The sequence below is a fragment of the Myxine glutinosa genome, chromosome 6, assembly GCF_964187855.1.
Source record: "Myxine glutinosa chromosome 6, kmMyxGlut1.1, whole genome shotgun sequence".
NCBI classification, from domain to species: Eukaryota; Metazoa; Chordata; class Myxini; order Myxiniformes; family Myxinidae; genus Myxine; species Myxine glutinosa.
In genome coordinates, this window is record NC_136266.1 from 92,489,674 (window position 1) to 92,516,965 (window position 27,292).

The 27,292-nt window shown below is 41.4% G+C and overlaps 1 protein-coding gene across 7 annotated transcripts in view; it reads left to right on the forward strand.

Moving 5' to 3' along the window:
- LOC137430078 (chloride channel protein 2) overlaps nt 1-27,292 on the forward strand; it is a 183,094-nt gene that overhangs the window by 144,542 nt on the left and 11,260 nt on the right. For 4 of the 7 annotated variants that reach the window (XM_068120607.2, XM_068120606.2, XM_068120604.2 and 1 more), the window contains 7 exons: nt 3,207-3,420; nt 8,249-8,382; nt 10,055-10,239; nt 15,547-15,622; nt 16,473-16,537; nt 19,816-19,878; nt 23,279-23,317. In XM_068120607.2, coding sequence (XP_067976708.1) covers nt 3,207-3,420; nt 8,249-8,382; nt 10,055-10,239; nt 15,547-15,622; nt 16,473-16,537; nt 19,816-19,878; nt 23,279-23,317 — 776 coding nt within the window. Of the gene's footprint in view, nt 1-3,206; nt 3,421-8,248; nt 8,383-10,054; nt 10,240-15,546; nt 15,623-16,472; nt 16,538-19,815; nt 19,879-23,278; nt 23,318-27,292 lie in introns of those variants that run through there. The other 3 variants (XR_013623827.1, XM_078780147.1, XR_013623828.1) reach the window with 3 other exon arrangements.

Consider the following 27,292-nt stretch of genomic DNA (forward strand, 5'->3'; position numbering starts at 1 on the left):
AGAGGCGCTGTTATCCTGAGTGATTGCAAGGACTCGTTGAGGAATTGGCTTTGGGCTTGCGGGGAGCGCATATAACGCGCCGGTATTTCTATTACGTACACGGCCGTGAGCCGCGAAGTAACCGCTAGCCCAGCTTACCGATCCCCCCCCCCATATAATTGTCCGATCTGCGCCAACGACATGCGGAGAGCTTGCCTGCCATCTACCATCGTCTTCGTGGTACGAGTCGGGGACCGGAACGAGCTATGGATGCGACCCTTTGGACCATCCCCTGACCATCCACAAACCCCGTGTGAGCGCGTCTGAGAGTGTGACTGAGTGTGAACGGGCCCATGTCCAGGGATAAGTTAAGACTGTATAAGGCTGCCCTGTGTATCTGCTTCTTCTTCTTCACTGTACATAGTGTGAATAAACCAATCTGTTCTTCCTGTCTTTCCTGATTCGACCGTTTTAGTGATTTCTCCATTGGGTAAACGTGGCACGATTCGGAACCGCTAGAATCGGGTTTAGTCATTGTTAACAGTTTGGATCACGGTTCACTATCGCTCGGCGTTTCCAATTTTAACCGTGATTCAGGCGGGAGTTATTTCCTTGCTTCATGGCCGGTGTTAGTAATTAGGTAATAAGAATTCGGCTTACGACCCTACCTAACGTCGTCCGGAAGGAACGTCATAGCTCCGGATCCCGTCGGCTAGTAAAAGACAAGGGGATTAATCCCCCCTTGGTAAGGGGAGGGCCGACGCAGAGATCCGCAACAATATATAGAATGGTGTGTTTCTTTTTAAATCGAGTCCAATCAATTGAATTTGGACACAGGCGGACTCCAATCAAGTTGTAGAGACAAACAAGGGAAGCAATCACGAGTAATCAATAAACAAACCCCTTGACCCACTACCAATGTTATGCACTGACAAACCAATGAACGAGCGGGAACTTTTTTTATTTAAGTCCATAAGGCCCAATCAGACACACCACAGAAGATAGACATTTGATGTTAACGAGACTGAATACTGCAGGCTGCACCCACAGGACAAGTTGCAGTTAGAAAACATCTGTTGAGAAAGGGGAACGAGACAAAAAGGCTAAAATATTCACAAGAACACCAAAATTGGACTGTGGAACAATTGTCACAGGTGCTTTTGATGGACGAGTCAAAGTTCCAGTTATTTGGATCCAATCAAAGACTATGTGAGACGACGAAAAACTGAAACTTACAAAGAGCCTTGCTTTGAATCAACAATTAAGCACAGCGAAGGTTCAATTCAAGTTTTGGGGTGAATATCCTCAAGTGGTTTTGGAAAACTGCTGACAATTAATGGTATAGTATATTGATTGCAACGAAGTATACACTAAGTTTCATCAATCATGCTATTCCCAGCGGCGCAGGACTTCTTGGTTCAAAGTTCATGTTGCAGCAAGACAATGATCCAACGATCCAAAACACTCAGCTGGAATAATGAAAAGTTATTTGTAACATAAAAAGGACGCTGGAGTCCTTCAACACATCGAATGCCCCCTTCAAAGCCCAGATCAAAATATTATGTGGCTGTATGGAACTATTTCGACAAAGAAAAAGTAAAAATAATCCCAGTCACTTAGATGATATTCGCAAGGTCTAGGAAGAAACGTGGAACACGATTCCACAAGAGTTTATAACACAATTATATGAAAGTGTTTCAATGAAGAATTGCAATGGTTTTGATCGAAGACAATGAAAATACTCACCATTGGAGGTATATCTACACCGATAAAAGGCAAAAATCTCTCTCTCTCTCCCTCTCTTTGTTTTTATGTGTTCTATACACGGCCACATCTTTTAAGTTACAAACTCTAAACTCGGGGTACAAATGCAACTTTGTGTGGGGGTAACATAGGCTATTTGGCCACGGCTGCACATGGGGCCGTTGGGGGTGAGGGGTGGGGTAAGGAGAGGGGTGCCATTTCTCTATGTAAATGTGTACTGTGTAGCGCCACCTGGTGGTGATGGCAGAGGGTATTACAATTTCCTTTTTTTTTACCTTTTTTTTACCTTTTTACCAATTTTTACTTTTTCCTTTTTTTTTTTAACTGACGTTAAAGCACACTTCGCATGGCTACATTTGTCCTCCTCTCCCCCCCCTCACTTCCCCATCCCCTCTCCCACTCCCTCTCGCCACCTTCTGTCCCCCTTACTCGCTCCCCCTTCCCCCCTCCCCCTCTCTCCCACCCTTCCCCTCTCCCTTCCTCCCCCTTTCCGTACCTCCCCCTTCCTTCCCTTCCTTCCTCTTCCTCCTCTTCCACTTCTTCCCCTTCCCCTTCATCCCCTTCCTTCCCCTTTCTCCATTTTCCCTCCCCCTCCCCCTCCCCTTCCTCCCCCTACCATTCCTCCTCTTCCCCTTCCTCCTCTTACATCCTCTCCCTTCCCCCTTCCCCTCCCCTTCTTCCTCCTCTCTCTCTCCCTCCCCCTTTCCCTTCCACTCCCCTCCCCTTCCCCATCCCCCCCACCCATCCCCAGGCGACGCTGGGTACTTCAGCTAGTTGTGGATAAATTTTGTTATTTGAATAAGATTTTCTTTTTCATTAAGGTGTATTTGCATTGAACACAAAGTTTAGTTTCCTTATGCATCAGAGGAGAAAAATGCAAAATGTATAAGACTTTTGCAAAGCAGTGTATATGTCGGCATCTTGCATGCATGGGATGTTAAAATGGAGGGGAAAATCCTGGAATATTACGTGGTGTTTGTGTTTGTAATTTATTTTCTGTTTTGACTTTATTTGGTTAATAAAGTAAATGTGATATCGATTTGATACCGTACACTGAAGATGATTCAATGACGTCTTCCTGGCTTTTTATTCCTGTCTATATTTATACACAGATTTAAATTTTGTCGTTGTATTGTAGAATCATGTAATCATCTTAAGTGATTTGTGCTTTTGTAATCAGATTAAGCAGACAATGTGTTAGTAGAAGATGTTGTATAATAAATTTTTTTTTTTTCTTTTTTTTTGTATACTGAATCGAGGCTCGTGCAAGAGCTGACATTTACTTCACAAACAAATCAACCAGACAAACAAAATATATAAAAAGAGGGAGCGGAAGACAAGAGAAGGGGAAGCACACAAACACTTGAGAGCACACAACATTTAAGTTCATAAGGTTCATATTAAGTTCATATTTAAGTTCATAAACAATTACCAACATAGCTCTTTCCTTGTGAGCTGTGCAGGTGCTGCTGCGTTGTCCGGTGCCGTCACGCACACAGTCTCCACGTCGGTGATCTGCTTTGAGCTCACGGGACAGATTTCCCACATCTTGCCCGTCCTCATCGCTGTCATCTTGGCCAATGCTGTTGCACAAGCCCTGCAACCATCTCTCTACGATAGCGTCATCCTCATCAAGAAGCTCCCGTACCTGCCAGACCTGGGCTTGCATGCAATCGAGTGAGACACACAAGGCTCTGAATCAGACAAGGCCTATCTATAGTTGTGCAGATTCATAGAAAAGTCTAATGCCTTGTGTCTATGACAATGGCCATGCCATGTTCCAGTTAGGGTTTAGTCTGTGCCTCCAGCTTCCTTCCACATCACAGTGTAGAAGTCTAACCATTGACATCCTATTTATTATGGGCAAAACCCATAATAAATAGTATGTTATGGGCAAAACCCATAATAAAATATTATGCAAATTCAAACACCAGTCTTACATGGGCAAAACATGTATTGCGACGACCACTAATTCTTTCGGGACAAATTGTCACAAACTTCATCTTCCTTCTTTCTTTGGTTACAAATATTTATACATTGGAAACCATAAGAAGCGATGATTGCCACAGCTGTTGCAAACATCGTCTTGACCACCAAAATCACCCATTTGTGCCATATGGTTCCTTCATGCTGTTAGGCAAAAAATGAAAATTGTTTAATTCCCTCCCCACGATCCCATCCATAACTCCTCTCAAATAAGGTCAAGTGTTAATAGTTTACACTGTGAGTCTGTGATTCATATTGTCATCTATCCAATCACTGCCGTACCAATAGGAATGATGCATGTATATATATATATATGGGGGGGGGGGGGGGGGAGCGGGGGGGGGGGGGGGGTGGGGGGAGGGGAGTGGAAGGGAAAGGGGGATATATATATATATATATATATATATAACAACAACAACATGCATTTTAAGGCCATTTTCCCTACTAGAGCGGGGGTTAGCCTTGCGGTCCCCATGACAATCTTCTCCATTTTGCCCTATTTTCTGCATCTCTCCTTGTTAACCCCCTTGCCCGCATTTCTTCTTCCACCATCTTTAGCCAAGTCTTTCTCGGTCTTCCCCGTCCTCTACTTCCTTCTACATCAATTTCCATCACTCTTCTCAACCAGTCACTTTCATCCTTCCTCAACACATGACCAAACCATCTCAACCTGTTCCTCTTCACAGCATCAATCACAGGCTCTATTCCCATCATCTTTAGCAATATATATATACAGTATATATATATATATATATATATATATATATATATATATATATATATATATATATATATATATATATATATATATATATATATATATATATATATATATATATATATATATATATACGCGCACACACACTGCCTGTAGGACTATTGTGAATCCAGTAATGGTTCCTACAACTGCAAGAGCACACCAAAAGCTTGTAGAAATGGGGGAAGTATACTCGATGTGAAAAATTTCAGGAAGACGATGCTTCAGCTGGAGCTATCACCTGGATTCTGAAAAGGGTATGTGAAACTGGCACTATTAGTCGTAGAAGTGGTCGAGGTAGAGAATGGAAATTCTCCAAAAGTGATGTTAAGTATCTCAGGATGTGTCGTTTATGTGATAGACAATGCCCAGGTGCAGATCCTGCCAACTATCTTGTAAATACAGGTGTGGACATTGCTTTGATAAAGTAAGAAACACTTTTGTCTTTAGCACAACGTGGTCTCATTTGAACTATAACCGCTCCATATCCACTGCTGAGAAGACCAAAAGCTACTAAGAACGTTGTTTCGCATCACAGAGAACAGTATCACAGTCAATATACAACATCTGTAAAGGAGGACCATTGCAGGATGTATTTCAGGTAATGGTGTTAGTGTGTGACACAAAAGTGGTGGCATCCTGTCTGCTGTCTGGCAGATTTTTCTTGCGTATGGTGAATTTGGAGCAACAATTATGAATCCAGTTTGAGGTTAATTAACCAGTCTTATGCTCATGAGGAGAGGAAGTTTAGCTCAGCAAAGCCACCCTCAAATTTGTATGAACCACCTTTAGAGGCCATTTTTCCCCGCAGAGCAGGGGTTGGCCTTTTTCGGGCACCGTGGTCCCCTTTTTGAAGCAATGTTTTATGGCCGGATGCCATTCCTGCCGCCAACCCTGTTGGTTGCGTCTTGCGACACACAGGGAATTACTAGTGAACTGGTACTCAATTTGCCGGCCTCGGAAGGATGACAGGCTGAGTCAACCCCCCTGGCGTTAATTCAGCAATCGACCGGGATTCGAATCCAGGATCCTATGATCCCAAGGCAGGACCCTAACTGCTAAGCCAACACCAGGCTCCCACCCTCAAATTTGTATAGAGGACCGAATGTTGTTCCGTGGTCCATAGTTTGATCAGGGCTGCCACAGTTACATACCGTGGAACTCATAATGCGCTACTCGTGCATAAAGTGGCCGCAGCGATCATGTCCCGTTCGAATCCAATTAAGGGCCTTCCATGTTATCTGAGGCAGGTGAGAAACTGGTGGCTACACTGTTGGGTCGAAATTAGATTTATTTTTTTTGTGGATGATGATTTCATCCCACACTTTCCTGCACGCCAGTCCTGCAATGTCTTGGGCATGTGTTTAATAGGTGTTTGGCAGACCAGATGGTGAGTTAGAAGATTCATTAGGTCTCTGTGAATGGGGAGATCCAGGTTGTTGTTTGTGTGAATGACCTCTCTGTATGCGTAGCTGTGTCTTGGTTAATGTCTGGGGGGTGGAGGTGTAGGTGTCGGTGTAGGTGTAGGTGTAGGGTACAATATTGGCTAGCACCAGTAACCATCGAATCGGTGTCAATTTTATCACTACCGTGATAATGTGCATTGCGGAATTCAGCTGGACATGCGCATGTTTGGATTGGAATGAGTGCTTGCAGCCCAGACAGGTGCACAATACTCGGCCATTGTGTAGACCAATGCCATAGCCAAGGTGTAAAGTACTCCCGTGTTGGCACGCCAGGTCATTCCGGCAAGTTTTCGCACTATGTTCTCACCCATCTCTTGATCTCCACTGATGTTTTTCAAAAGGTGGTCGCAGAAGGTCATGGTGCGGTCGAGTGTCACACCTAGGTAGATTGGGGTCGGATCGTGTGGTACTTTTCGTTGTACTTTTTTTTGCCACAAAAGCTGATGCTTAGATGGGCATGTGCTTTGTAGTTGTCAAAGTGGAACGCAGAGACAACAGACTTTGTTGCGTATGGTGCAGCCTCCACTTGTATTGGCAAATGCCATTCCTTCAACCACATGACTTGTCGTTTAGTATGCAGCCTATGGCTGCTGCTGGTTGCATCATTTTACTGGAAGCGCAGCTGTGCCGCTGATGCAGTGCCTCCCTGTTACCAGTGAGCTGGTACCTATTTTGCCGACTTCAGAAGGACGACAAGCTGAGTCAACCCATCTGGTGTTATCTCAACGGCACGACAGGGGCTCAAACTCAAGAACCTAAAGTCTTAAGCCAGCCACCTGAACTGTTAAAGCCAACACCATGCTAACACCATGACTCATTGGGCAGAGATTACATTTCTAGCAAGTCAATGATCCCAAATATACATACAGCAAAGGTTGTGAAATGATATTGCAGTAAAGAGGTGATTGAACAGTCACAAACATACTGTATGTTTAGCCCACGCAAAGTCCAGATATTAACATTATTGAGGCTGTGCGCTATTATATATAAACTTAGAATTTTGTTTTGGTTATCATGGTAACTTGAGAACCACTGAGAGGATTTACACCAAACTTGGCACAAGTACAAGACTGTAGTAATAGGACGATGAAGTGATTACATTTTGGGACTCAAAAGGTCAACGGTCAAAAGGTTACTTTCAATTAAAAATCATTTTGTTACCACAATAACTTGTGAACCAATGAATGAATTTCAACCAAACCTGAGACATGTATGGATTGTAATACAAAGATGAACTGATTCAATTGCGGGGTTCAACAGGTCAAAGGTCATGTTCCCTTAGAAAATCATTTTGCAGACCATAACTAGAGTTAGAAACATCTGAGGTCTCTCTTCTACGTATCTCTTTTCTCTCTGGCGTGTTTTCTCTTCCTTTCGCTCTCCTCTCTTGTGTGACCTTTAATTTTTCACGTCACCTTTAATTTGAGATAAAACGTGACAGTGGGTTGGCATCTAACATGGGCAGAGGCCTATCCATTGACGGATTTACATCAAAATATATTTTCTAGTTCGATATATTGTATCAAGAATACATTAAATATCGTGTGTGTGTGTGTGTGTGTGTGTGTGTGTGATTTACACCAATTTATTTGAGTAATACCTGTGCTCGAGTATTTGTACTATTTAGTAGTTTGTATTGTTCTGCAAATTGCCTTTCCTGACAAAAACTTATTTAACTCCAAAGTTTCAATGCGTGATGATTCTCAGACAGAGTTAGTTAAAACCACTTATGTTAAACTTAAAAGTCCCACTCAGTCTTTCGTAAAAAGGTTATCCGATACACTAGATATTTTCTTCTTGTAAGGCAATGGCAAACCACTCATTGTATTGTTTGCTTCAAATATTAGTTTGTCAGCATACATTTTAACATCATGGAGGATCGTGCACACTTGCTCATCCATCTGCATCTTTATTCAACCCTAACCTTTAACAAAGCTGGCATGCAAGGTCACGTAAGAACTTTTGCTTTTCATGATCTTTGCAATGGATTTTGAAGAATTGTGCTCAAGACAAACTTTTAAAATCAACTAAAGATCAGTGAAGTGATAAATAAACAGCTAGATTGGTCCTAAAATATATGAGGACCTCAACAGAGACATTTGTGTATTTCCATATTTTTCAGAGCAAGTTTGTTTTGGTTTTCGAAACTTTTCATGACTTGTTTTCTTTTAGCTTTTAGCAGCATATCAAGAAAAACCTACAAGGCAAATGATATGAATTATGGTTTAATTGATTGATTTATAATTCACTTTTGTAGCTGCTATCAAATTGCTCATCCACGTTCTTGTCATATCAGAATGTACAACATCTTTGTAGAAGATATCATGGTGAGGGACGTCAAGTATGTCTCGTATATCTGCAAATTTGAAGACCTCAAGAACCTCCTGCAGTGTTCCACCCTTAAGACCTTCCCTCTTGTGGATTCTTCTGGTGAGGATATTCCTCTGTTCTTGCATTTACATCATGCATAAAGGCCACCGACATGCTACGTACCAAAAGTGGCAACATGTTTGATGATCTGTCCATCTGTCCTTTCTGTCCATCTCTGTATATATCCCATTCCCTCTATTTTCTGCCCTACCCTCCCTTCTCTAGTGTTCTTTAAATTTTTGTATTATAAGCTAAATAAGTGGGACCAATCCCTGTTTTGCTGGACTCAGACTTGCAACCTGAGGATGAACTCAAGACTCATATGTTGCATTCAATTGAAGAGCAATTTTACATGTTTATGTGTAAAATGATCCCACTTACCGTAATATAAGATAATTGATGTCAAATGCATGTGGCTGTTACAACAGTCTCAATTGCTTCATTCGGTTTTAATAAGTTTCAAAAACTTACTACTACTACTACTACTACTACTACTACTACTACTATTAGCCCCAATTAATTCAACCTTTTTGTGCGGTCGGCCGAGGAGGAGGTTTGGCCCAAAGCTCGACCTGAAGTTTGACTCGAGCTGATTTTGGCAGGATTTTGGAATTTGGCCAGGGGGAGGAAGAGCAATATTCTTTGTGAATGACATCATGGAATGTTTAATGTCCACCAACTAATACTGGCAGACATGTCCTCAGCTAAACAACCATCCAAGAGTTGGTGCACTAATTGAACAGTTTATAGTCATGTGGAGAAATGTTTTTTTTGTTTGTTGTTGTTTGGTTTTTTTGTATACAAGATCGAGGCTCGTGTAAGAGCGAACATGAATCACAGAAAAAAAAAAAACGGACACACAGAACATGTAATAAAGGGAGCGGGAGACAAGATGGGGAAAGGGAGGGAAGCACACAAGTAAAACATTTGAGAGCAGGAATCGAACTCAGACTTGATAGCTAAAAGCAAAGGATACAACCTCCGCATCATCCTGATGGATAACAAGTTTTAATCGGTCCAATGATTTGTGTAAAGATTGATTAAAATTTTTTATACATTAGGAAAGGCAAAGAGGAATGGGAGTTTGAGGAACCATACTGATAAACAAAAGTATAAACCACACGTTAAAGCACCTTTCCCTTAATTCTTCTGTTCTCATGTTGAATGCAATCAATAAACGTTGTGCTGTTATTATAATGTAATATTTTCGTTGTATTGATAACTATCAGGGGTACTCAGTGTTACCCGGTGCTGTTATAATCCTGTTGGCATTTTGAACAAATCAATTTTTTCTTTTCATTTTTTTTTTGTGAGGATCATTCCCTACACCCACTCACATACACTTTCCTACACCCACTAAGGAATGTGGTCGGGGACCATTTAATATTACCTTTCATGTAGCTTTAAAGGCTGAGGCACCATAGAGCCATTAAAATAATCCAACTTTATATATATATTTAATTCAAACCATTTTTGGTCTAAATCGCTCTGTGATCATCAGTGATGAACCTCTGAAAGTTTTATGAAGATCTGTTTGATCTCTGAGATAAATGGCGACACACACACAGACAGACAAACATCTTTCTTATAGTATAGATATATCAGGAACTTGACTACCTAAGGCATATCATGAGGTCCAAAAAACCGAATTAGTTGATGTACGATAGTTTATTGAATAGTCGTTTTCATTATGTGCAGTGTGCTCACATGATAATGTGTGATAATTGTACAGAGTCGATGATATTGCTGGGCTCTGTAGAGCGCACGGAGCTCCAGGCAATGTTGCATCGACAGCTGGACAAGCAACGGTTGCTTAATGAGCTGAATCAAAAGGGGCAGTGTGAGCCAGATACGGAGTTGCTGCCGCAGGAAAAACCACTAAATGGAGCCATTCCTCACTGTGCGGAGGAACGAATGGTTAGTAAGTAAAAATAACAATGATATTCTGGTTTCCTTTTTCTTCCTTAAGGATTCCCATGGCAAAACATGGTGTAGACATCACTTAAGAGTCTTAGATATTCACCACAAAACGAGATAAATTACCTGGTACAATTCATTCAAATAGTTACATCAGCCTCAAAAATTCAACCAGGATATACTCGTTATTTCAAGTGACCTTTACTGTTGATTGAAAAAAATGATTACGTTTACTTTGGATAGTGCTTCCCCAAAATGCAGAATGTTAGTTGGGCATCCCAAGTTTCCTTTTGTGAATAAGAGTGACAACCACAAAATGTAAATCGGCGCTAATTGTAGACCAGATCAGTTGGGGTAATGAGCTTACTTCTGTAAGGTCCATTAGTGAGCCAACTCGGTTTTGAATTGATAATCTGACAGACATTGTAATTCTCCAGGGACATTGGTTTCCAGAACCTTTGAAAAAAAAAAAAAAAAAAACTTTATTCTGCTGCTCTCAGCTGCAATGAATCCACAACATAGAAGATGTCTGTCCTCACTACCCAAGTCTTGTTATCCCCATGCTTTTTGAAAAAAAACAAAAAACAGGTGGGTTTATTGTAACTGTGTCTGTCTGTCATGCTATCTCCTAAAGGACCTAAACAGTTGGGCAGAAATTCACCAAACCTGGTAGTTTATAATCACCACATGACAGGAAGATGCGAGAGCAGTATCATTTTTGGCACTGCCCACTGGAGCCCTCGGCGGGGTCAAAAGGTCCAATTCCAAAAAATGCAATTATGGGTACATTTTGAAACATTTTAAATGAAATTTTGTATATGCTGTCAACATTGGAGGACACATGAAACATGTAACAATTTTTTGGATTTCACCCCCGCTTTATGCCCCAGGGGGTGGTGACTTAGGATGACAGGGGTCAAAACAGATTTATTTTTTAACTCAAATTTTGATATTGGGTCATTCCTGTTGGAACGTTGTGCCATCTTTCAACTTTACTCTCAGTGCAAAGCATGGAGACTGGCGATGGCACACCATCAAATTCACTCTAATTTTTTTTTTTTTGTATTGAAGTACAGTAATATATCCGGTCGCAATGCTTTGTCTTCTGTGTACATACTCAAGTGTGTGTGTGTGTGTGTGTGTGTGTGTGTGTGTGTGTGTGTGTGTGTGTGTGTGTGTGTGTGTGTGTGTGTGTGTGTGTGTGTACGCACATGTGTCATTGTGTCTGTCCAAGCAATAACCTTTTCACCATTTGAGTTTTTGTCATCAATTTTTCATCAAACCCTTATGATAATGTGGAGATCAAATTCATAATTGGGTCAATATGTCAAAGAACAAGGTTCAAAACTTTCAAAGAACAAAGTTCAAAACAAAAAGGCCTTATCGGCCTATCTATCATGCAGCGCGAGATGGCTGGGTTTTGTAATTGCTTCTGTGTTTCTTTATTTACCATTTTAACTTTTGTTATCAACAACGAACCTTTATTATGAGAATATGGAGAAGAATGATTCATACATTTTACATTTAATGTTTGTTTTTTTTGACTGTTGTTTTCATCAAGTTTAGTTCGAGTACGAAACGGACGTGTGCGGGATTTGCAATTTGAGATGCTTTATAGTTATCCTTGCACTTTTCGATGTCCTATTCAGAAAAGTATTTTTGTAAATGCATTTTGATTCATGCTGCCAGTAATTAATCTTTTACCTTCCCAAAAAGTTTGAAAACAAATATTACACAATACTACCGTGCTGATGTGCTGTGAGAAGCACAAGCTGACATTTCTGGCATTAACCCTTCCCCTCTATTGCTCTGACGGAGGGTTAACGCTCAAAACATGAGCTTATCCTTGCCTCTCACCGCTGATGCAGATTGACACTGGCTTTCACCAGCAAGACGAGTTATTCTTCATCATAATCATTCATCATAATTTTTGATGTTTGATGATTGCACTGATAATTTTTTCTGCATTCAATTGTTTCAACACCCACAGCAGAATGAACGGTCCATGTTACCATTTTCAGAGAGCCTCCTCAGCGTCGACGAGTCTGGCATTTCACTCAGGCCAACTGGCACGGTCTTCAAGCAGCCATCAATCATCTGGACTGGTCTCCCATCTCTACTGCCTCTGAAATCAACTCATCCTGGGAATTCTTCCAAAGTAAATTGCTCTCTCTCATGCTCAGTTTTATCCCTTCTCGTCTTCAGTTGTCATACCCTTCCTCCCGTCCATGGTACACGGAATCTTGTGGTGAGGCTATTGCCCAGAAACAACTTGCTTTCGTCTCCTGGAAAGCAAATCCAACGGAAGGAAATCTCATTTCCTTTCACAAAGCCCGAAACAAGTGTGTGTCCACCCTCAGGAGAGCCAGGAAACAATATCTCTCCGTCCTCAGGACCGAACTCTCTTATCTGTCTCCCTCTTCCAAATCCTGGTGGCGTCTGGTAAAATCTGTTTCTGGTGTTTGTTCCCCCTCCATCCCCTCCCTCACCTTAAATGGCCACACGGCTGACTCCGCACGTGAAAAAGCCGAATGCCTCAACTCTGTGTTTGCCTCTAAATCTTGTGTCCCAAACCCATCCCTCTCTGTACCCACCGTACCCAGTCGTACCCAGCTGCTCCTGGACTCTGTGTCCTTTCCTCCTGACAAGGTGGAAAAGTGTCTGTCAACCCTCGACTCTGATTCTGCAACTGGACCTGACGGCATCAGCCCACGGGTCCTAAAATCATGTTCTTCCACTCTTTCACTCCCTCTCTCTGTTCTCTTCACCCTCTCTTTTGCTCAAGGTCATCTTCCATCTGCTTGGAAATCTGCCAACATCACCGCTTTGCACAAAAAAGGTGCAAAAACAGATCCCAGCAACTACAGACCAATCAGCCTTCTCCCAATTATCAGCAAGGTCATGGAATCCATCATTGCTTCAGATATGAAATCTTTCCTCTTCTCCAATGGCTTGATCTCTGATCATCAATTTGGTTTCAGACCTGGACACTCCACTCTGGACATGCTGCTTCTGCTTTCTCAACAATGGATGGAGGTCCTCAATGCCAAACAGGAAATTAGAGCAGTCTCCCTTGACATATCACGTGCCTTCGATACAGTCTGGCACCCCGCTCTGCTCACCAAACTCTCCTCTTTTGGTATCCATGGAAATCTCCACGCATGGCTGGCGGACTTCCTCTCTAGTCGTAGTCAACGTGTGGCCCTGAATGGGTTTCTCTCATCTCCTCTTCCTGTTCAGGCTGGAGTTCCCCAAGGCAGTGTTCTGGGCCCTGTGCTTTTTCTGGTCTTCATCAATGATCTCTCTGACTCTCTTGAAAATCCTCTCTATCTCTTTGCTGACGACTCTACTCTCTGTCGCTCCATTCTTCATCCGTCAGATCGGCAGTCTGCAGCCTCCTCACTCTCTGCAGACCTTGACAAAATCACAGACTGGGCAAACAAGTGGAACATGTCTTTCAATCCTGACAAATCTCACACTCTTACGATGTCTCTCCAAAAAGACCGACTGGACAACCCTCCCATCCACTTTCTGAATAATCCTCTCCAAGAAGTTCTGTCACTCAAGCTTTTGGGTCTCACTATCTGCCATGATCTTTCCTGGAAAAACCACATTTCAAATCTGGCCTCCAAAGCCAGTCGCCGACTGGGCATCCTCCGTCGTGCGAAGTCCTTCCTTGGCACACCTGAGCTCCTCGCCACATACAAGGCTTTCATCCGCAGCTCAATGGAATACTGCTCTCCCCTCTGGGCTGGTGCTCCTGCCTCACACCTAGCTCGCCTTCGCGCTGTTGAAACCAAAGCATTCAGAATCATTGGAATCTCCCGCGATGAAGCTAACTCCAAGGGCCTCTCACTCACTCACCGCAGGCAGGTTGGTGGTCTTTCCGTCTTCTACCGACTCCTCTCTGGCCTTGCCCCCCCAGCTCTCTCTGGGCTCTGTCCCGCAAATATTCCTACAGGTCACACAAGATCTGCCTGCAACCCTCTTTTGGTTAAAATGCCAAAATCAAGACTCTCTGCTCACCTTCACTCCTTCATTCCTCTTTTCTCCCGCCTCTGGAACAAACTCCCTCACTCTCTTCAATCCCACTCCACCCTCCAAGTCTTTAAAACAGCTGTTCACCACCATCTCTTATCTTCCCCCATCCAAAACCTTGATCTTTTCTACCCCCACTAATTTCACCCCAATTCCCCTTTTTGAAATACCAACTTCTGTCCTGGAAGTCCTTGGTGTCCTTGTGCTTTATACTTCTCCCTCCCCCCCCCCCCCCTTCCTATGCCTCCTCCCCCCGGGCCCTCTCCCTTCCACACATCTCCCTGCTCTCGGATGTTGTGTTTGTGTGCTTCCCCTTTTCTCCCCATCTTGTCTTCCGCTCCCTCTTTTTGTGTATTTTGTTTGTCTGGTTGATTTGTTTGTGAAGTAAATGTTAGCTCTTTCACGAGCCTCGATTCAGTATACAAAAAAAAAAAAAAAAAAAAAAAAAATTCACCAGAACAACAAATGCTTCTGATTTCCGCTTGGGTAGCACATTTGGGTTTTAGATTTTTTTTTTACACAGAATACATCTTGTGTAAACAACATACATTTTGCATAGTTACATAGTATAGCATGAAGAAAATTGGAATCTGCCAATACGAGACTTTCAAAATGACGTGATCCACCACAGAATGCTCAGTGTGCATGTGCAGAAACTCCTATAGCTACAATTGTCATTGGGGGCAGGGTCGTATTTTGTGTGTGCCAGATAAGGAATGTTACCTAAAATGGCTCCCAAAGCCTCAAAAAGAAGCCGAAAATACTTGGAAAGTACCTGAGAGAAAGGGTTGTGCCTCTGCACAACAAAATATTTGGAGAACCTTCTGATCAACTCACCCAAAAAGTTGATATGTTTCAGCCAGTACTGCAAAACAAACAAACAACTATGCGGGCCCATGCAAGGCCAGCGTTCTATCAGTCTTTGCTGATCATCCTTGTCAGTGAGCGGAAATTTAACCTTGCGAGATTACCTCGTGTGAATATGGCAGACTTGTTGATTTATTTAATGGACGTCGTTTTTGGAAAGACAATGCAGTCATTACTAACATTTAGGTATACCTCACAGAGGGAGAAACCATATCTGGTTTGGTTGCTTCTTAACACTGATGGGAAGGTCATATCTTGGGGGTTGCTGGGGCTTGTGAATGCACAGGTTAAGTTTAAAATAATGAAACGTATTTAATATTTAATATTAATCATGCTTGGGAGGAGGGGGTGGTGGGTGTTTTCACTGAATTTAACCCTATGCTTTCCCATCTGCTATATAAGGTGCCTGTTGAAAGCAAACGGAAACTGAAGTCTGCGTTGAAGCAGCCAAGTAGCTTACCGCATCAAAGAGATGGAGGTGAATAATATCTGCACTCTTCCAGGCTGATCTCTAATTGCCTGGTCAAACTGAATAACATTGCAATATTTTCCTCTCAGAATTGATGAAAAAAAGGCAAAAAAAGGCAAAAAAAAAAAAAAGAAAAAAAAAAAGTTTATATATGGGGCAATAAAATTTACTTGTTTAAATGAGTGTTAATGAAAATGGGGATGGGTAGCATTGCCTTTTCTGTAGAAATGACATTTTATTACTTCTTTATAAACCCTGTATCAGACTGGCATTGATGTGTGGAAGTGAAACTAGGGCAATGCGTGGGCAATTTTTACAAAGATGTAAAAATAATGGGAAAAGAAGAGAGATGCGATGGATGAGTGGATTTCCTCTGAAAGAAATAATTTCAAGCTCAGAAACAGGAAAAGGTGAGAAATCAATAGAAAAAAAGAAGAATTTTGGTCATGTGCAACAAAGTCAAAAGATCAAGCTGTAAAGAAAGAAAACAATAAAGCTCGTGGTAGAAGGAAGAAAGCTGAGAGGACATCTTCAAAAGTCATGGATTGAAAATGTCAAGAAAGATTTGGAATGTTTCGGCTTACATGAAACTAAACGAATGCAATGGATACATCCGCATGGTCGTAAAAAAAAATGAAATGAAAATGAAAAGGAAAATGGTCGTAAAACGGTTGTTGTCATCGTTGTCTTTAAAATAGGTTTTTAGAAAATCGTAAATGATAATGCACTTATATCCTTATGAAAGTCAGTGGATAATAATTAAACCTTTATTGCATTTTATAATTAGTTTTGTGCCTTCATTATTTGATTTAAATGTTGACTAGCTTATTAATCCATCTTCATAAATCACTTATTTCAGATTCTGATGGTGCAGGAGGTCTGAGATCCTTGATTTGCTCAAGTCCAATAGAGCAAGAGTCTGAGGTGAGAAACACTTGATCAAGCCATGTACTGTCCTTTACATAAAACAGCCATGTACTGTACTGTCCATTACATAAAACAGCCATGTACTGTACTGTCCTTTACATAAGACAGCCATGTACTGTACTGTCCTTTCCATAAAACAGCCATGTTCTGTACTGTACTGTTCTTTACATAAAACAGCAACGTACTATCCTTTGCCTTTGCATATCCAAGATGGTTTCTGGCCCCTTCTTGTCAGTGCAACCCTTCTCTGCCTTGCTAGCTCCCCCTAGTCTTACCTCCAAAATGCAAGTCTCAGATGCTCTCAGATGCATATTATTAAACTCATCAAAGGATTTTATAGGAATCCCCAGCAATATACAGTGGCCTGCAAAGGTATTCACACGTTTCCAAAGTTTTCACATTTAGTTGCCACCTGAGCTTATTTCATGATGCTTTCAAATGAAACTTAATATATAAAGTCTTCACAAACTACTCAAAAGTGATACAGCTATAAATTCAGATAAAATATGAATAAGTTCAATTAACGGAGAAAATTGGATGATTTTCAGTTGCATGAGTATTCAAACCTTTTGCCTAATGAACCCTAAAGAACTTCAGGAGCAAATTATTTGTTTGAAAGGTTACAAAATAAGTGTAATAGGTTTCACCTGTATGTAATCAGTGGTTTAACTTAAAAATCAACCCCCCCCCCCCCCCCCATTTGTCAAAGGAGTTTTAAAGTTCAACTCAGTAAACCAATAAGGCAAATGTGAAGACCAAGGAGCTTTCCAGAGAAGTCAGACATAAAGTGGTGGAGAAGCACTGTTCAAGAGAGGGTTATCAGAAGATTTCATAGTCACTCATCCGTCTGAGTACGGTGAAATCTATCATTAAGAAGTGGAAGATGTAACATACCACCCAGACTCTACTCAGATCAGGTCGCTCATTCAAATTCAGCAACTGGGCAAGCAGGAAACTGGTTTGGGATGTCACTGTAAATCCAACAATGACTGAAAGATCTGCAAGGCTCTATGTCTGAAATTGGGGTCAGTGTTTATCAATCAATATCCCATTCCCTTCACAAAGCTGGCCTCGATGCACAGGTGGCAAGAAAGAAGCCATTACTGAAAAATATGCATCTAAAAGTTCATATGGAATTTGTGAAAAAGCATCTTGATGATACTGCAGGCATTTGAAGAAAAGTTTTGCTGTCGGACGAGACAAGAATTGAACTTTTTGGTCTAAATTCAAAGTGTTACATCTAGCTCAAGCCTAACACTGCACATCACCCAGTCAACACCATCCCTACTGTCAAGCATGGTGGTGGCAGCATCATGTTATGTGGCTGCTTTTCATCAGCGGGGACTGGCAAGCTTGTCATGATATAAGGGACAATGGATGGTGCAAAGTATCGGAGAATCCTTGATGAAAACCTGCTTGAATCAGCCATGAATCTGAAACTAGGTATGAGATTCACATTTCGGCAGGACATTCATCCAAAGCACAAAGCTAAAGCCACACTGGAATGATAAACTGGATAAAGCCACACTGGATAAGAAAATAAATGTTCTTGAGTGGCCTAGTCAAAGCCCTGACGTTAATCCAATTGAACATTTATGGCGAGATGTGAAGATTGCAGTCCATCGACAATCCCCATCAAACTTGGCAGAAATAGAGCAATTTTCATGTGAAAAATGGGCAAAGATTTCACCATCTCACTGTGCAAAGCTGATAGAGACCTACAGTACCCAAAAATATTCATTGCTGCAAAAGGTGCTTCCACCAAGTCTTACGGATTTGTCACTTCCGCCGTTGTGGTTTTCATCCACTGTAAGCATTTTTGGTTCCATGTACTATTATTGTTATCGTTTAAGTGAAATGAAGATAACTGTTTTCAAAAGGTAAAAAATTAGTGTTCTAAAAGAAACCGGAAACCGGATCAGGAGGACACTGTAAGAAGAAGAAGAAGAGCAAAAAAAAAAGCGGAGGAAGTGAGGTCGGGAAGAAAAGCCGAGCTGCTTTGAGGTCTCGAGGAGACGCTGGCGAACAGGGGTCACGAGCGAACTTTTGGGTTTCCTGGGAAAGGGATTCCTGTGAAAGAGTGGTTATCGCTGTGACAGATAAACCTGCGTGACAGGTTTTGCGGTTGATTCCGAAGAGAATCGTTGTTGGAGTGCAGGTACGCCTCCAGTACGGGCCCGTCTGCCATTTTGCCTCGCTCCCGCCATTTCGCATCGCTCCAGCCTTTTCACCGCGCTCCAGCCATTTCACCGCACCCAGCCGTTAGCCTGGTTTGCGTGGGTAATGTGGATTTCGATTGGGAATTTGTGGTTCTCCGTTTGGGAGCCGTTGAACGTTCATACCCGAAGGTGTGATTTCCCAATCGCCTTTTGAGGGCACCTTTGCGCCTCTTTGGCAGCGTTGACTGTCAGCCGAACTGGATTCTGGTCTCGATACGACATTTTTCTTGCGATCACCAGAGCGTGGATCGACTTTGGCTTTATTGCCGGAACAGAGACTTTGGGAATGTTCTTTTCGCTCACTTGGAGCACAGTGAGTTATATTGTAAGAAACTGATGGTACCATCATAGGAATGATATACTATTTGTTGTACAATTGATTAATATTGTTCTTGTGCTGTTATTCTTGTGTGACCTTAATACAATACTTGTTTTTTGATAACAATTGGTGTGGTTTCACCATTGGTCATTGACACACAGAGTAACACATCTTTCTGCCGTGACTCCTTTCGGGGCTCGGAGGTACACCATAACCGGGGTTTGGGGAGGAGCACGTAACACAAGTACTGACCTAATGGGCTGAATACTTTTGCAACCAGTAACTTTTGATGTATACATGTTTGTTGCATTATTCCTGACATGTAACCTCAACTACAACAGTGTTTAGTTTGATCTCTTCAGTTATGAATTTTAAAAGATCATTTGGAAAGATTGTTTCTACATAAGTCGTAATTTATCTAAATGTGGCATTATTGGTAGCCATGTGGTGAATACCTTTGCAGGTCACTGTAGATAAAGCTGAGTTTCGGACATGTTTTATGTGGAAACATTCTTTCCATGTCGTCAATACTGGCATATCTCCTCCCACAAGTTTGCATGTTGCTTGTCGATCTATAGAGGCAAAGCTGCAAATTTTATAATAGCTGTATTAACCATTGGACTAAATAATGCTGCAACTATGCTGTTGTGCACTCTTTTTGCTGCTCAAATGGCTATCACAAACAGTTACCTTTTTTTGGTACACCACATATACAGTACTTGTGTTTCCTTCCCAAGAATGCAGCAAATTCAGAACGCTCAGGCAACCGAAGGGCAAAAAAGGTCAAAATTTGTGTCTTGGTAAGTCTGGCAAGCAAGTTGGATTTGACATTTTGTTCTCAGCTCTAATGGTTACTAATGATAATGTGATTTTATATTAAACCAATCTAACACACTACCAATATTTTCTACTGATCTGGGTTGAACCTGATTTTGCCAATCTCGCTTTTAACAGCAGAACACACATGTACTAAACTTTGTGATTCGCTGGTGTTTTGCTTCTGTACTATTTGGCTTCCTGGTGGCAGACACGCATTTTCAATAATTCGCACATTGTACATCTCTTGCTGTTGTACTTTACCTCATACAGTAATACCTCGTCACCCGCTGTTTCATTTCTCAACACAGTTGTTTTGGTTTTATGCTCGTTATACGTTATCAAAGGAAGGCGCAAAGCACCCCTCCCTTTATATAAGGGATCGTTTCTCTGTATGCAGCTTTTACATGGGGACTGAAAATGCGTTTCTCGGCTTCTACTAGAAGTAAATGCTTTGTACATTGAGGTAATATGTTCCAAATTTCAGCAACGTACGTTTATGCATTCTTGATTTATATTTGGAAAACCCTCAAAATCACGTTGGTGTCTGTCCGTCCGTCTGTCTGTCCGCCCAAAATGTGTTGGCGCTCATATCTCAAGGACTATACACTAGCTGAAACTTGGAAGATACATCGGCCAATAGGTCAAGTTAATGGCTTTTGAAACAAATTCTACCTAAGTGCTATAGTTTTTGCTTTAAAATTGGGAAAACAACACTGGAGGCCCTATTTATACATAAATATATATATATAAATATATACACACTTTATAACTTCAAAATATTATTGCACAAATCTATGTGCTGGCCCAATGGCCTAACAGATAGATAAGGCATCGGACTCCCAAACGGGGGATTGTGGGTTCAAATCCCATCTGGGAATATTTTTCCCCTTACTTTTTCAAGTCTTTTATATCGTCTTGAATAAAGTCTTGTACGATGAACAAATACATTTTGTTCGTAATTAAAATGTATCTTGTGAAAAATGCCAGGGGCATAGAAAAGGCCCCTTTATATGGTATGTGCCATGTGGCAAATTATGGAAAAAGAAGGGACATTCTTGGGTAAAATGCCAGGGGCATAGAAAAGGCCCCTTTATATAAGGGATTGTACCATGTGGCAAAGTATAGAAAAGAAGGGATATTCCATAGCTTATCGAAAATGGCAAACAATACAAAATAAGGGGCATTGAAAAAATATCGTGTGCATGCTGGACTACCCTTGTGTTCTGAGGAGGAACCAAGTAATGCTCGAAAAGTTCATATAAGGGGGTGCCCTACATCTGACAAATAAAATATATTTACTTCTTCATGCAGCTGTATGAATCAAATTTGCGCCCTTTTATATGAACTTTTCTAGAGCATTACTTGGAACGCATCCCGAGCATATAGCGAGGTATTAGTGTATTGTCATTTATTTTTGTCCTTTCACTCTGTATTTCCTGTATCTGTAAATACCCTCTGCCCTTGCTACTGTATTTCTTTCTGTTCATCCGAAATGGATGTCATACATAATGGTTGAGGAGTATGACTTCAGTATTCTTTTATTATCATCAAATAAATCAATTGATTCACAAAGATGTGGATAATTTTACTACAAACCAGCTGCATTTCTGCACAATTGGCACAGATCAACATCTTGTACTAGTTATATATTAAGGTGTGCATTTGAACTCGACAGCAATCATATTACAAAATGTCTTACATAGTTGAGATAATATTTGAGCTGATTGATGAAAGGTGTTGCACAAAATAATATTGAAATATGGATAATTTTTTATGTTTTTTTTTTGTTGTTCTACGAATATTCAACAATTTGAGATTGTAAATAATAAGAGGTTAAGATATTGTCGGGATGAAGGGATTGGAGTTTTTTTATATTGGACCGAAAATTTTTTGTATACAAAGTCGAGGCTCGTGGAAGAGCTAGAACACAAAACGGATCAGGACTCAACAGAACAAGAGGGATAGCAGAACGGGAAGGGGGAAATGCCAACAGCACGGCTGAGGGACAGAATAGACGGAGACTTACGGTCTACAGGAATAATCAAATGTGAATGATGCCAGATATGCAATGTTATACTTGGTTGGCGACCATGACAGAAAATGCTTTGTCACCAAATCGAGACGCCTTGCATAAGTATATTCAGCGAGCCAACTTCCAAGCCGCCATTTACAAGCGTAGCTTAGAACATCAGCCAGATATTCCACCTCCTGTTAGACAGGGATGGAAGCTGATAAATGATGCAGTTGATGCACTGGGAATTGACTGGATTCAGATTCAATGAGCTCAAAAAATCATCCATGAACATTCATCCTATGCATGCAAGAAGTCTAGGTTATGGGAGGCAGATGACAAATGCTGGTGTCTTCAGGAATTCCTGGCACAAAACTGTGCGTATGTAATACATGTGAGAATAAAGATCTACCAACTCCCACTGATTACGATGATGTAGACAGTGAGCCTGAAGACATGAGTGGAGGAAATGATGGGCTAGATTAGTTGAAGAAAATGACTTTCAAGAAAAGTCATCTTTCACGTAGTGTGGATAGTAAGTAGCACAACCCTTTTGATTCCACATCTTGCCTACGCAGCACCAGTTCAACAGCAACAGAATGCGATTCAAGCCCACTACTCATAGATTTCAATTAATTATGACCATCACCTGTAAGAATGGCCATCAAAATATCATTTGTTTGCATGAGTCCTTTTCCCAACTCAGGAGATTTTCTGTTTGCATTACACAAAGCCTGCAAGCAGGGGGAAAATCCCCTTCACTTGGATAAATCTTTTGTTTCTTATAAGAAAGTTACATATAATTATATGTATAACCAAGATATGACTACATTTTCGTTTCCAATTAGCATCTCTGTAACTTAAATTTTCACATCTTTTTTTCTTCTTCTTTTTTTTCTTCTTTTTTTTTCTTTTTTTTTTACGTTGAAGGCTCCAGTCACGGACAATATAGGCCTCATCGAGGCCAGGCCTTAAATAAAATAACTGCATTGATAAATGTGAGGAAAGAGAAATAAAAGAGAGATAATGTAAAGGTGAGGAGTGAAAATGAAGAAGAAAAGTGTGTGATGAAAAGTGTATGATGAAAAGTTTATGTTTGTCTTCTCAACCAAAAGATGTATGATGTTTGTTTGCAAAAAAGAGAGAATAAAGCTAGCCCGGTAGATATAGTTTGAATGAGACAGAAAGTAAGACCAGCAATCCTAACACGGAGAGTGTAAGATGGTTCCGGGCTAAAGCTTTAACGCTCCTAAGTCAGAACGGTAGTACTACCTTGAGCAGTTGCTGTCTACAACACACTACCTAAAAATGTATTGTTGAAAGATCTCCCATGTGATCATTTTGTAATTCAGATGATGTTTATTTTGCAGGATGATTATGATTTGACAGATCACATGAGTGCAGCAGAGGTATGACATTTGACATGAATATGCACAAATTTCCCCAAAAAAATTAAAATGCATGTTAGCATACCGTACTTTGCCTTTTTACATACCGTTAACATACCGTTAACATACCGTTAACATACCGTACTTTGACGCCGTGGTTTAATGTTGGAGTTAACTTTTTCAGTGAAAATTATTGTATGTATATTATGTACCAAAATATTTGGCATTTCTTAATCAAACAATATTTGCATCCATCCAATAAACACCAATAAATGAAAAATCGTTCAGAGACCGAGGACTTGCCGGAATGTACTTTTTTATCGGCCATTTTGGACAACTATGGCGGTCGACCCAGGCGATCGATGATGTCATTATTTGTTTTCTAAACTAATTTATTCCTTGATGATGCTCAAAAAATTTCATCTTGATCGGATGAAGTTTTGTACTTGTCGAATTATGATGTCATAATGGAGGCACCTATGACATCATCATTAACATATTTTATTCCCCATGGAGAGTTCTTTACAATGAGCCATGTCTCAATTTTTTTCTATTCAGCACTTTCGGAGATATAGAGGTGCAAGGTTTTTCGGTTTTTCCAAGATGGCGGCCGAACCACGTGACCGATGACGTCATCATTAAATTTTTTTCTCCACCAGTTGATGCCGACGTGGCGCTCAATAAATTGCATCTTGATTGGATGAAGTTTTGTACTTGTCGAATTATCAAATTATGACGTCATAATGGAGGCCTTGAGCTGAGAGAGTTAAAAATTGGGCATGGTCTATTCCAGGGCAAGACAAATATGTGTGTAAAGTTTGGCGATTCTACGTGCAACGGTGTACACCTAGTACTGCGAACAAACAGACAGACAGACAAACATGAAAAATCGGTCAGAGACCGAGGACTTGCTGGAATGTACTTTTTTATCGGCCATTTTGGACAAGTATGGCGGCCGAACCACGTGACTGATGACGTAATCATTATTTGTTTTCTAAACTAATTTATTCCTAGATTATGCTCAAGAAATTTCATCTTGATCAGATGAAGTTTTGTACTTGTCTAATTATGATGTCATAATGGAGGTACCTATGACATCATTATGAACATATTTTATTCCCCATGGAGAGTTCTTTACAATGAGCCATGTCTCAATTTTTTTATATTCAGCACTTTTGGAGATATAGAGGTGAAACGTTTTTCAGTTTTTCGAAGATGGCGGCCGAACCACGTGATCGATGACATCATCATTATTTTTTTTTCTCCACCAGTTTATGCCGACATGGCGCTCAAGAAATGGCATCTTGATTGGATGAAATTTTGTACTTGTCGAATTATTGAATTATGACGTCATAATGGAGGCCTTGGGCCGAGAGAGTTAAAAAGTGGGCACAGTCTATTCCAGGGCAAGCCAAATATGTTTGTAAAGTTTGGCGATTCTATATGCAACGGTGTAGACGTAGTACTGTGCACAAACAGACAAACAGACAGACAAACAGATGAAAAATCGGTCAGAGACCGAGGACTTGCCGGAATGTACTTTTTTATGACGTCATAATGGAGGCACCAATGACATCATCATTAACATACCGTACTTTGCCTTTTGGGCATAGGAGATTTTGGGCATAGGAGATTACAAGCGTAGCTTAGAACATCACCCAGATATTCCACCTCCTGTTAGACAGGGATAGAAGCTGATAAATGATGCAGTTGATGCACTGGGAATTGACTGGATTCAGATGCAATGAGCTCAAAAAATCATCCATGAACATTCATCCTATGCATGCAAGAAGTCTAGGTTATGGGAGGCAGATGACAAATGCTGCGTGTCTTCAGGAATTCCTGGCACAAAACTGTGCGTATGTAATACATGTGAGAATAAAGATCTACCAACTCCCACTGATTACCGTACCTATGACATCCCGGTACCCGCACGCGCCCCAACCGATCCAACAACTCCCAAAAAAAAAAATTGACCAACCAATCAACGGTTTTTCCAATGTAGAGAACTGGGGGCCTTCTCCAAAATGGAGAAGTGTTATTCCCCATGGAGAGTTCATGGAGAGTCCCATGGAGATCCCCATGGAGAACGTAAAGGAGGGTTTACCGTGGGAGTTGTTGTATGCAGATGATCTGGTGTTGATTGCGGAAAGTATGGATGGACTGAAGGAAAAGATGAACAAGTGGAAGGAATGTATGGAGACAAAAGGTCTGAAGGTGAATATAGGAAAGACGAAGGTGATGGCAAGTGGTAAAGCATGTGGTGAGGTGGAAAGAACTGGGAAGTGGCCATGTGCTGTGTGCAGGAAGGGTGTTGGAGTGAACTCCATTCAATGTACAATGTGTGCTGAGTGGGTTCATCAAAAATGTAGTGGTCTGAGAGGGTCATTAACCAGTGTGGCAGCTACATTCAAATGTAAGGTGTGCACAGAGGGAGCTGCAGATGGAGGAAATGTTGAGGTGGATCTTGGAGACGGCGTGAAGCTGGAAGGTGTGAAAACATTTTGCTACCTCGGAGACATGCTGAATGGAGAAGGTGGATCAGACTCGGAAACGGTTGCTAGAGTGAGATGTGCATGGAAGAAGTTTCGGGAACTGAATGGCGTGCTGATGAGGAGGGGAGTGTCGTTGAAGCTGAAGGGAAAGGTGTATGCTGCATGTGTGAGAAGTGTTATGATTTATGGGAGCGAGACATGGGTCATGAATGTAGAGCAGCAACGAAGGCTGGAAAGGGTGGAAATGCGAATGGTTCGGTGGATGTGCGGAGTATCGTTGAGAGAGAGGAAGACAAATGATGAATTGCGAAAGATGATGGGAATAGAGCCTGTGATTGATGCTGTGAAGAGGAACAGGTTGAGATGGTTTGGTCATGTGTTGAGGAAGGATGAAAGTGACTGGTTGAGAAGTGATGGAAATGAATGTAGAAGGAAGTAGAGGACGGGGAAGACCGAGAAAGACTTGGCTAAAGATGGTGGAAGAAGAAATGCGGGCAAGGGGGTTAACAAGGAGAGATGCAGAAAATAGGGCAAAATGGAGAAGATTGTCATGGGGACCGCAAGGCTAACCCCCGCTCTAGCAGGGAAAATGGCCTTAAAATGCATGTTGTTGTGTTGTTGTTGGAGAGTTCTTTACAATGAGCCATGTCTCAATTTTTTCTATTCAGCACTTTCGGAGATGTAGAGATGCAAAGTTTTTCGGTTTTTCCAAGATGGCGACCGAACCATGTGACCGATGACGTCAACATTATTTTTTTCCTCCACCAGATTATGCCGTCATGTCGCTCAAGAAATTTCATCTTGATCGGGTGAAGTTTTGTACTTGTCGAATTATCGAATTATGACGTCATAATGGAGGCCTTGGGCCGAGAGAGTTAAAAATTGGGCACAGTCTATTCCAGGGAAAGACAAATATGTGTGCAAAGTTTGGCGATTCTAGTGCAACGGTGTAGACGTAGTGCTGCAAACAGACAGACAAACAGACAGATGAAAAATCGGTCAGAGACCGAGGACTTGCCGGAATTTACTTTTTTATCGGCCATTTAGGACAAATATGGCGGCTGAACCACCTGACCGATGACATCATCATTAACATATTTTATTCCCCACGGAGAGTTCTTTACAATGAGCCATGTCTCAATTTTTTCTGTTCAGCACTTTTGGAGATAGAGGTGCAACGTTTTTCGGATTTTCCAAGATGGCGGCCGAACCACGTGACCGATGACGACATCATTAACATATTTTATTCCCCCTGGAGAGTTCTTTCCAATGAGCCATGTCTCAATTTTTTCTGTTCAGCACTTTTGGAGATAGAGGTGCAACGTTTTTCGGATTTTCCAAGATGGCGGCCGAACCACGTGACCGATGACGTCATCATTAACTTATTTTATTCCCCCTGGAGAGTTCTTTCCAATGAGCCATGTCTCAATTTTTTCTATTCAGCACTTTCGGAGATATGGAGGTGTATTTTTTTCCCGTTTTTCCAAGATGGCGGCCGCAC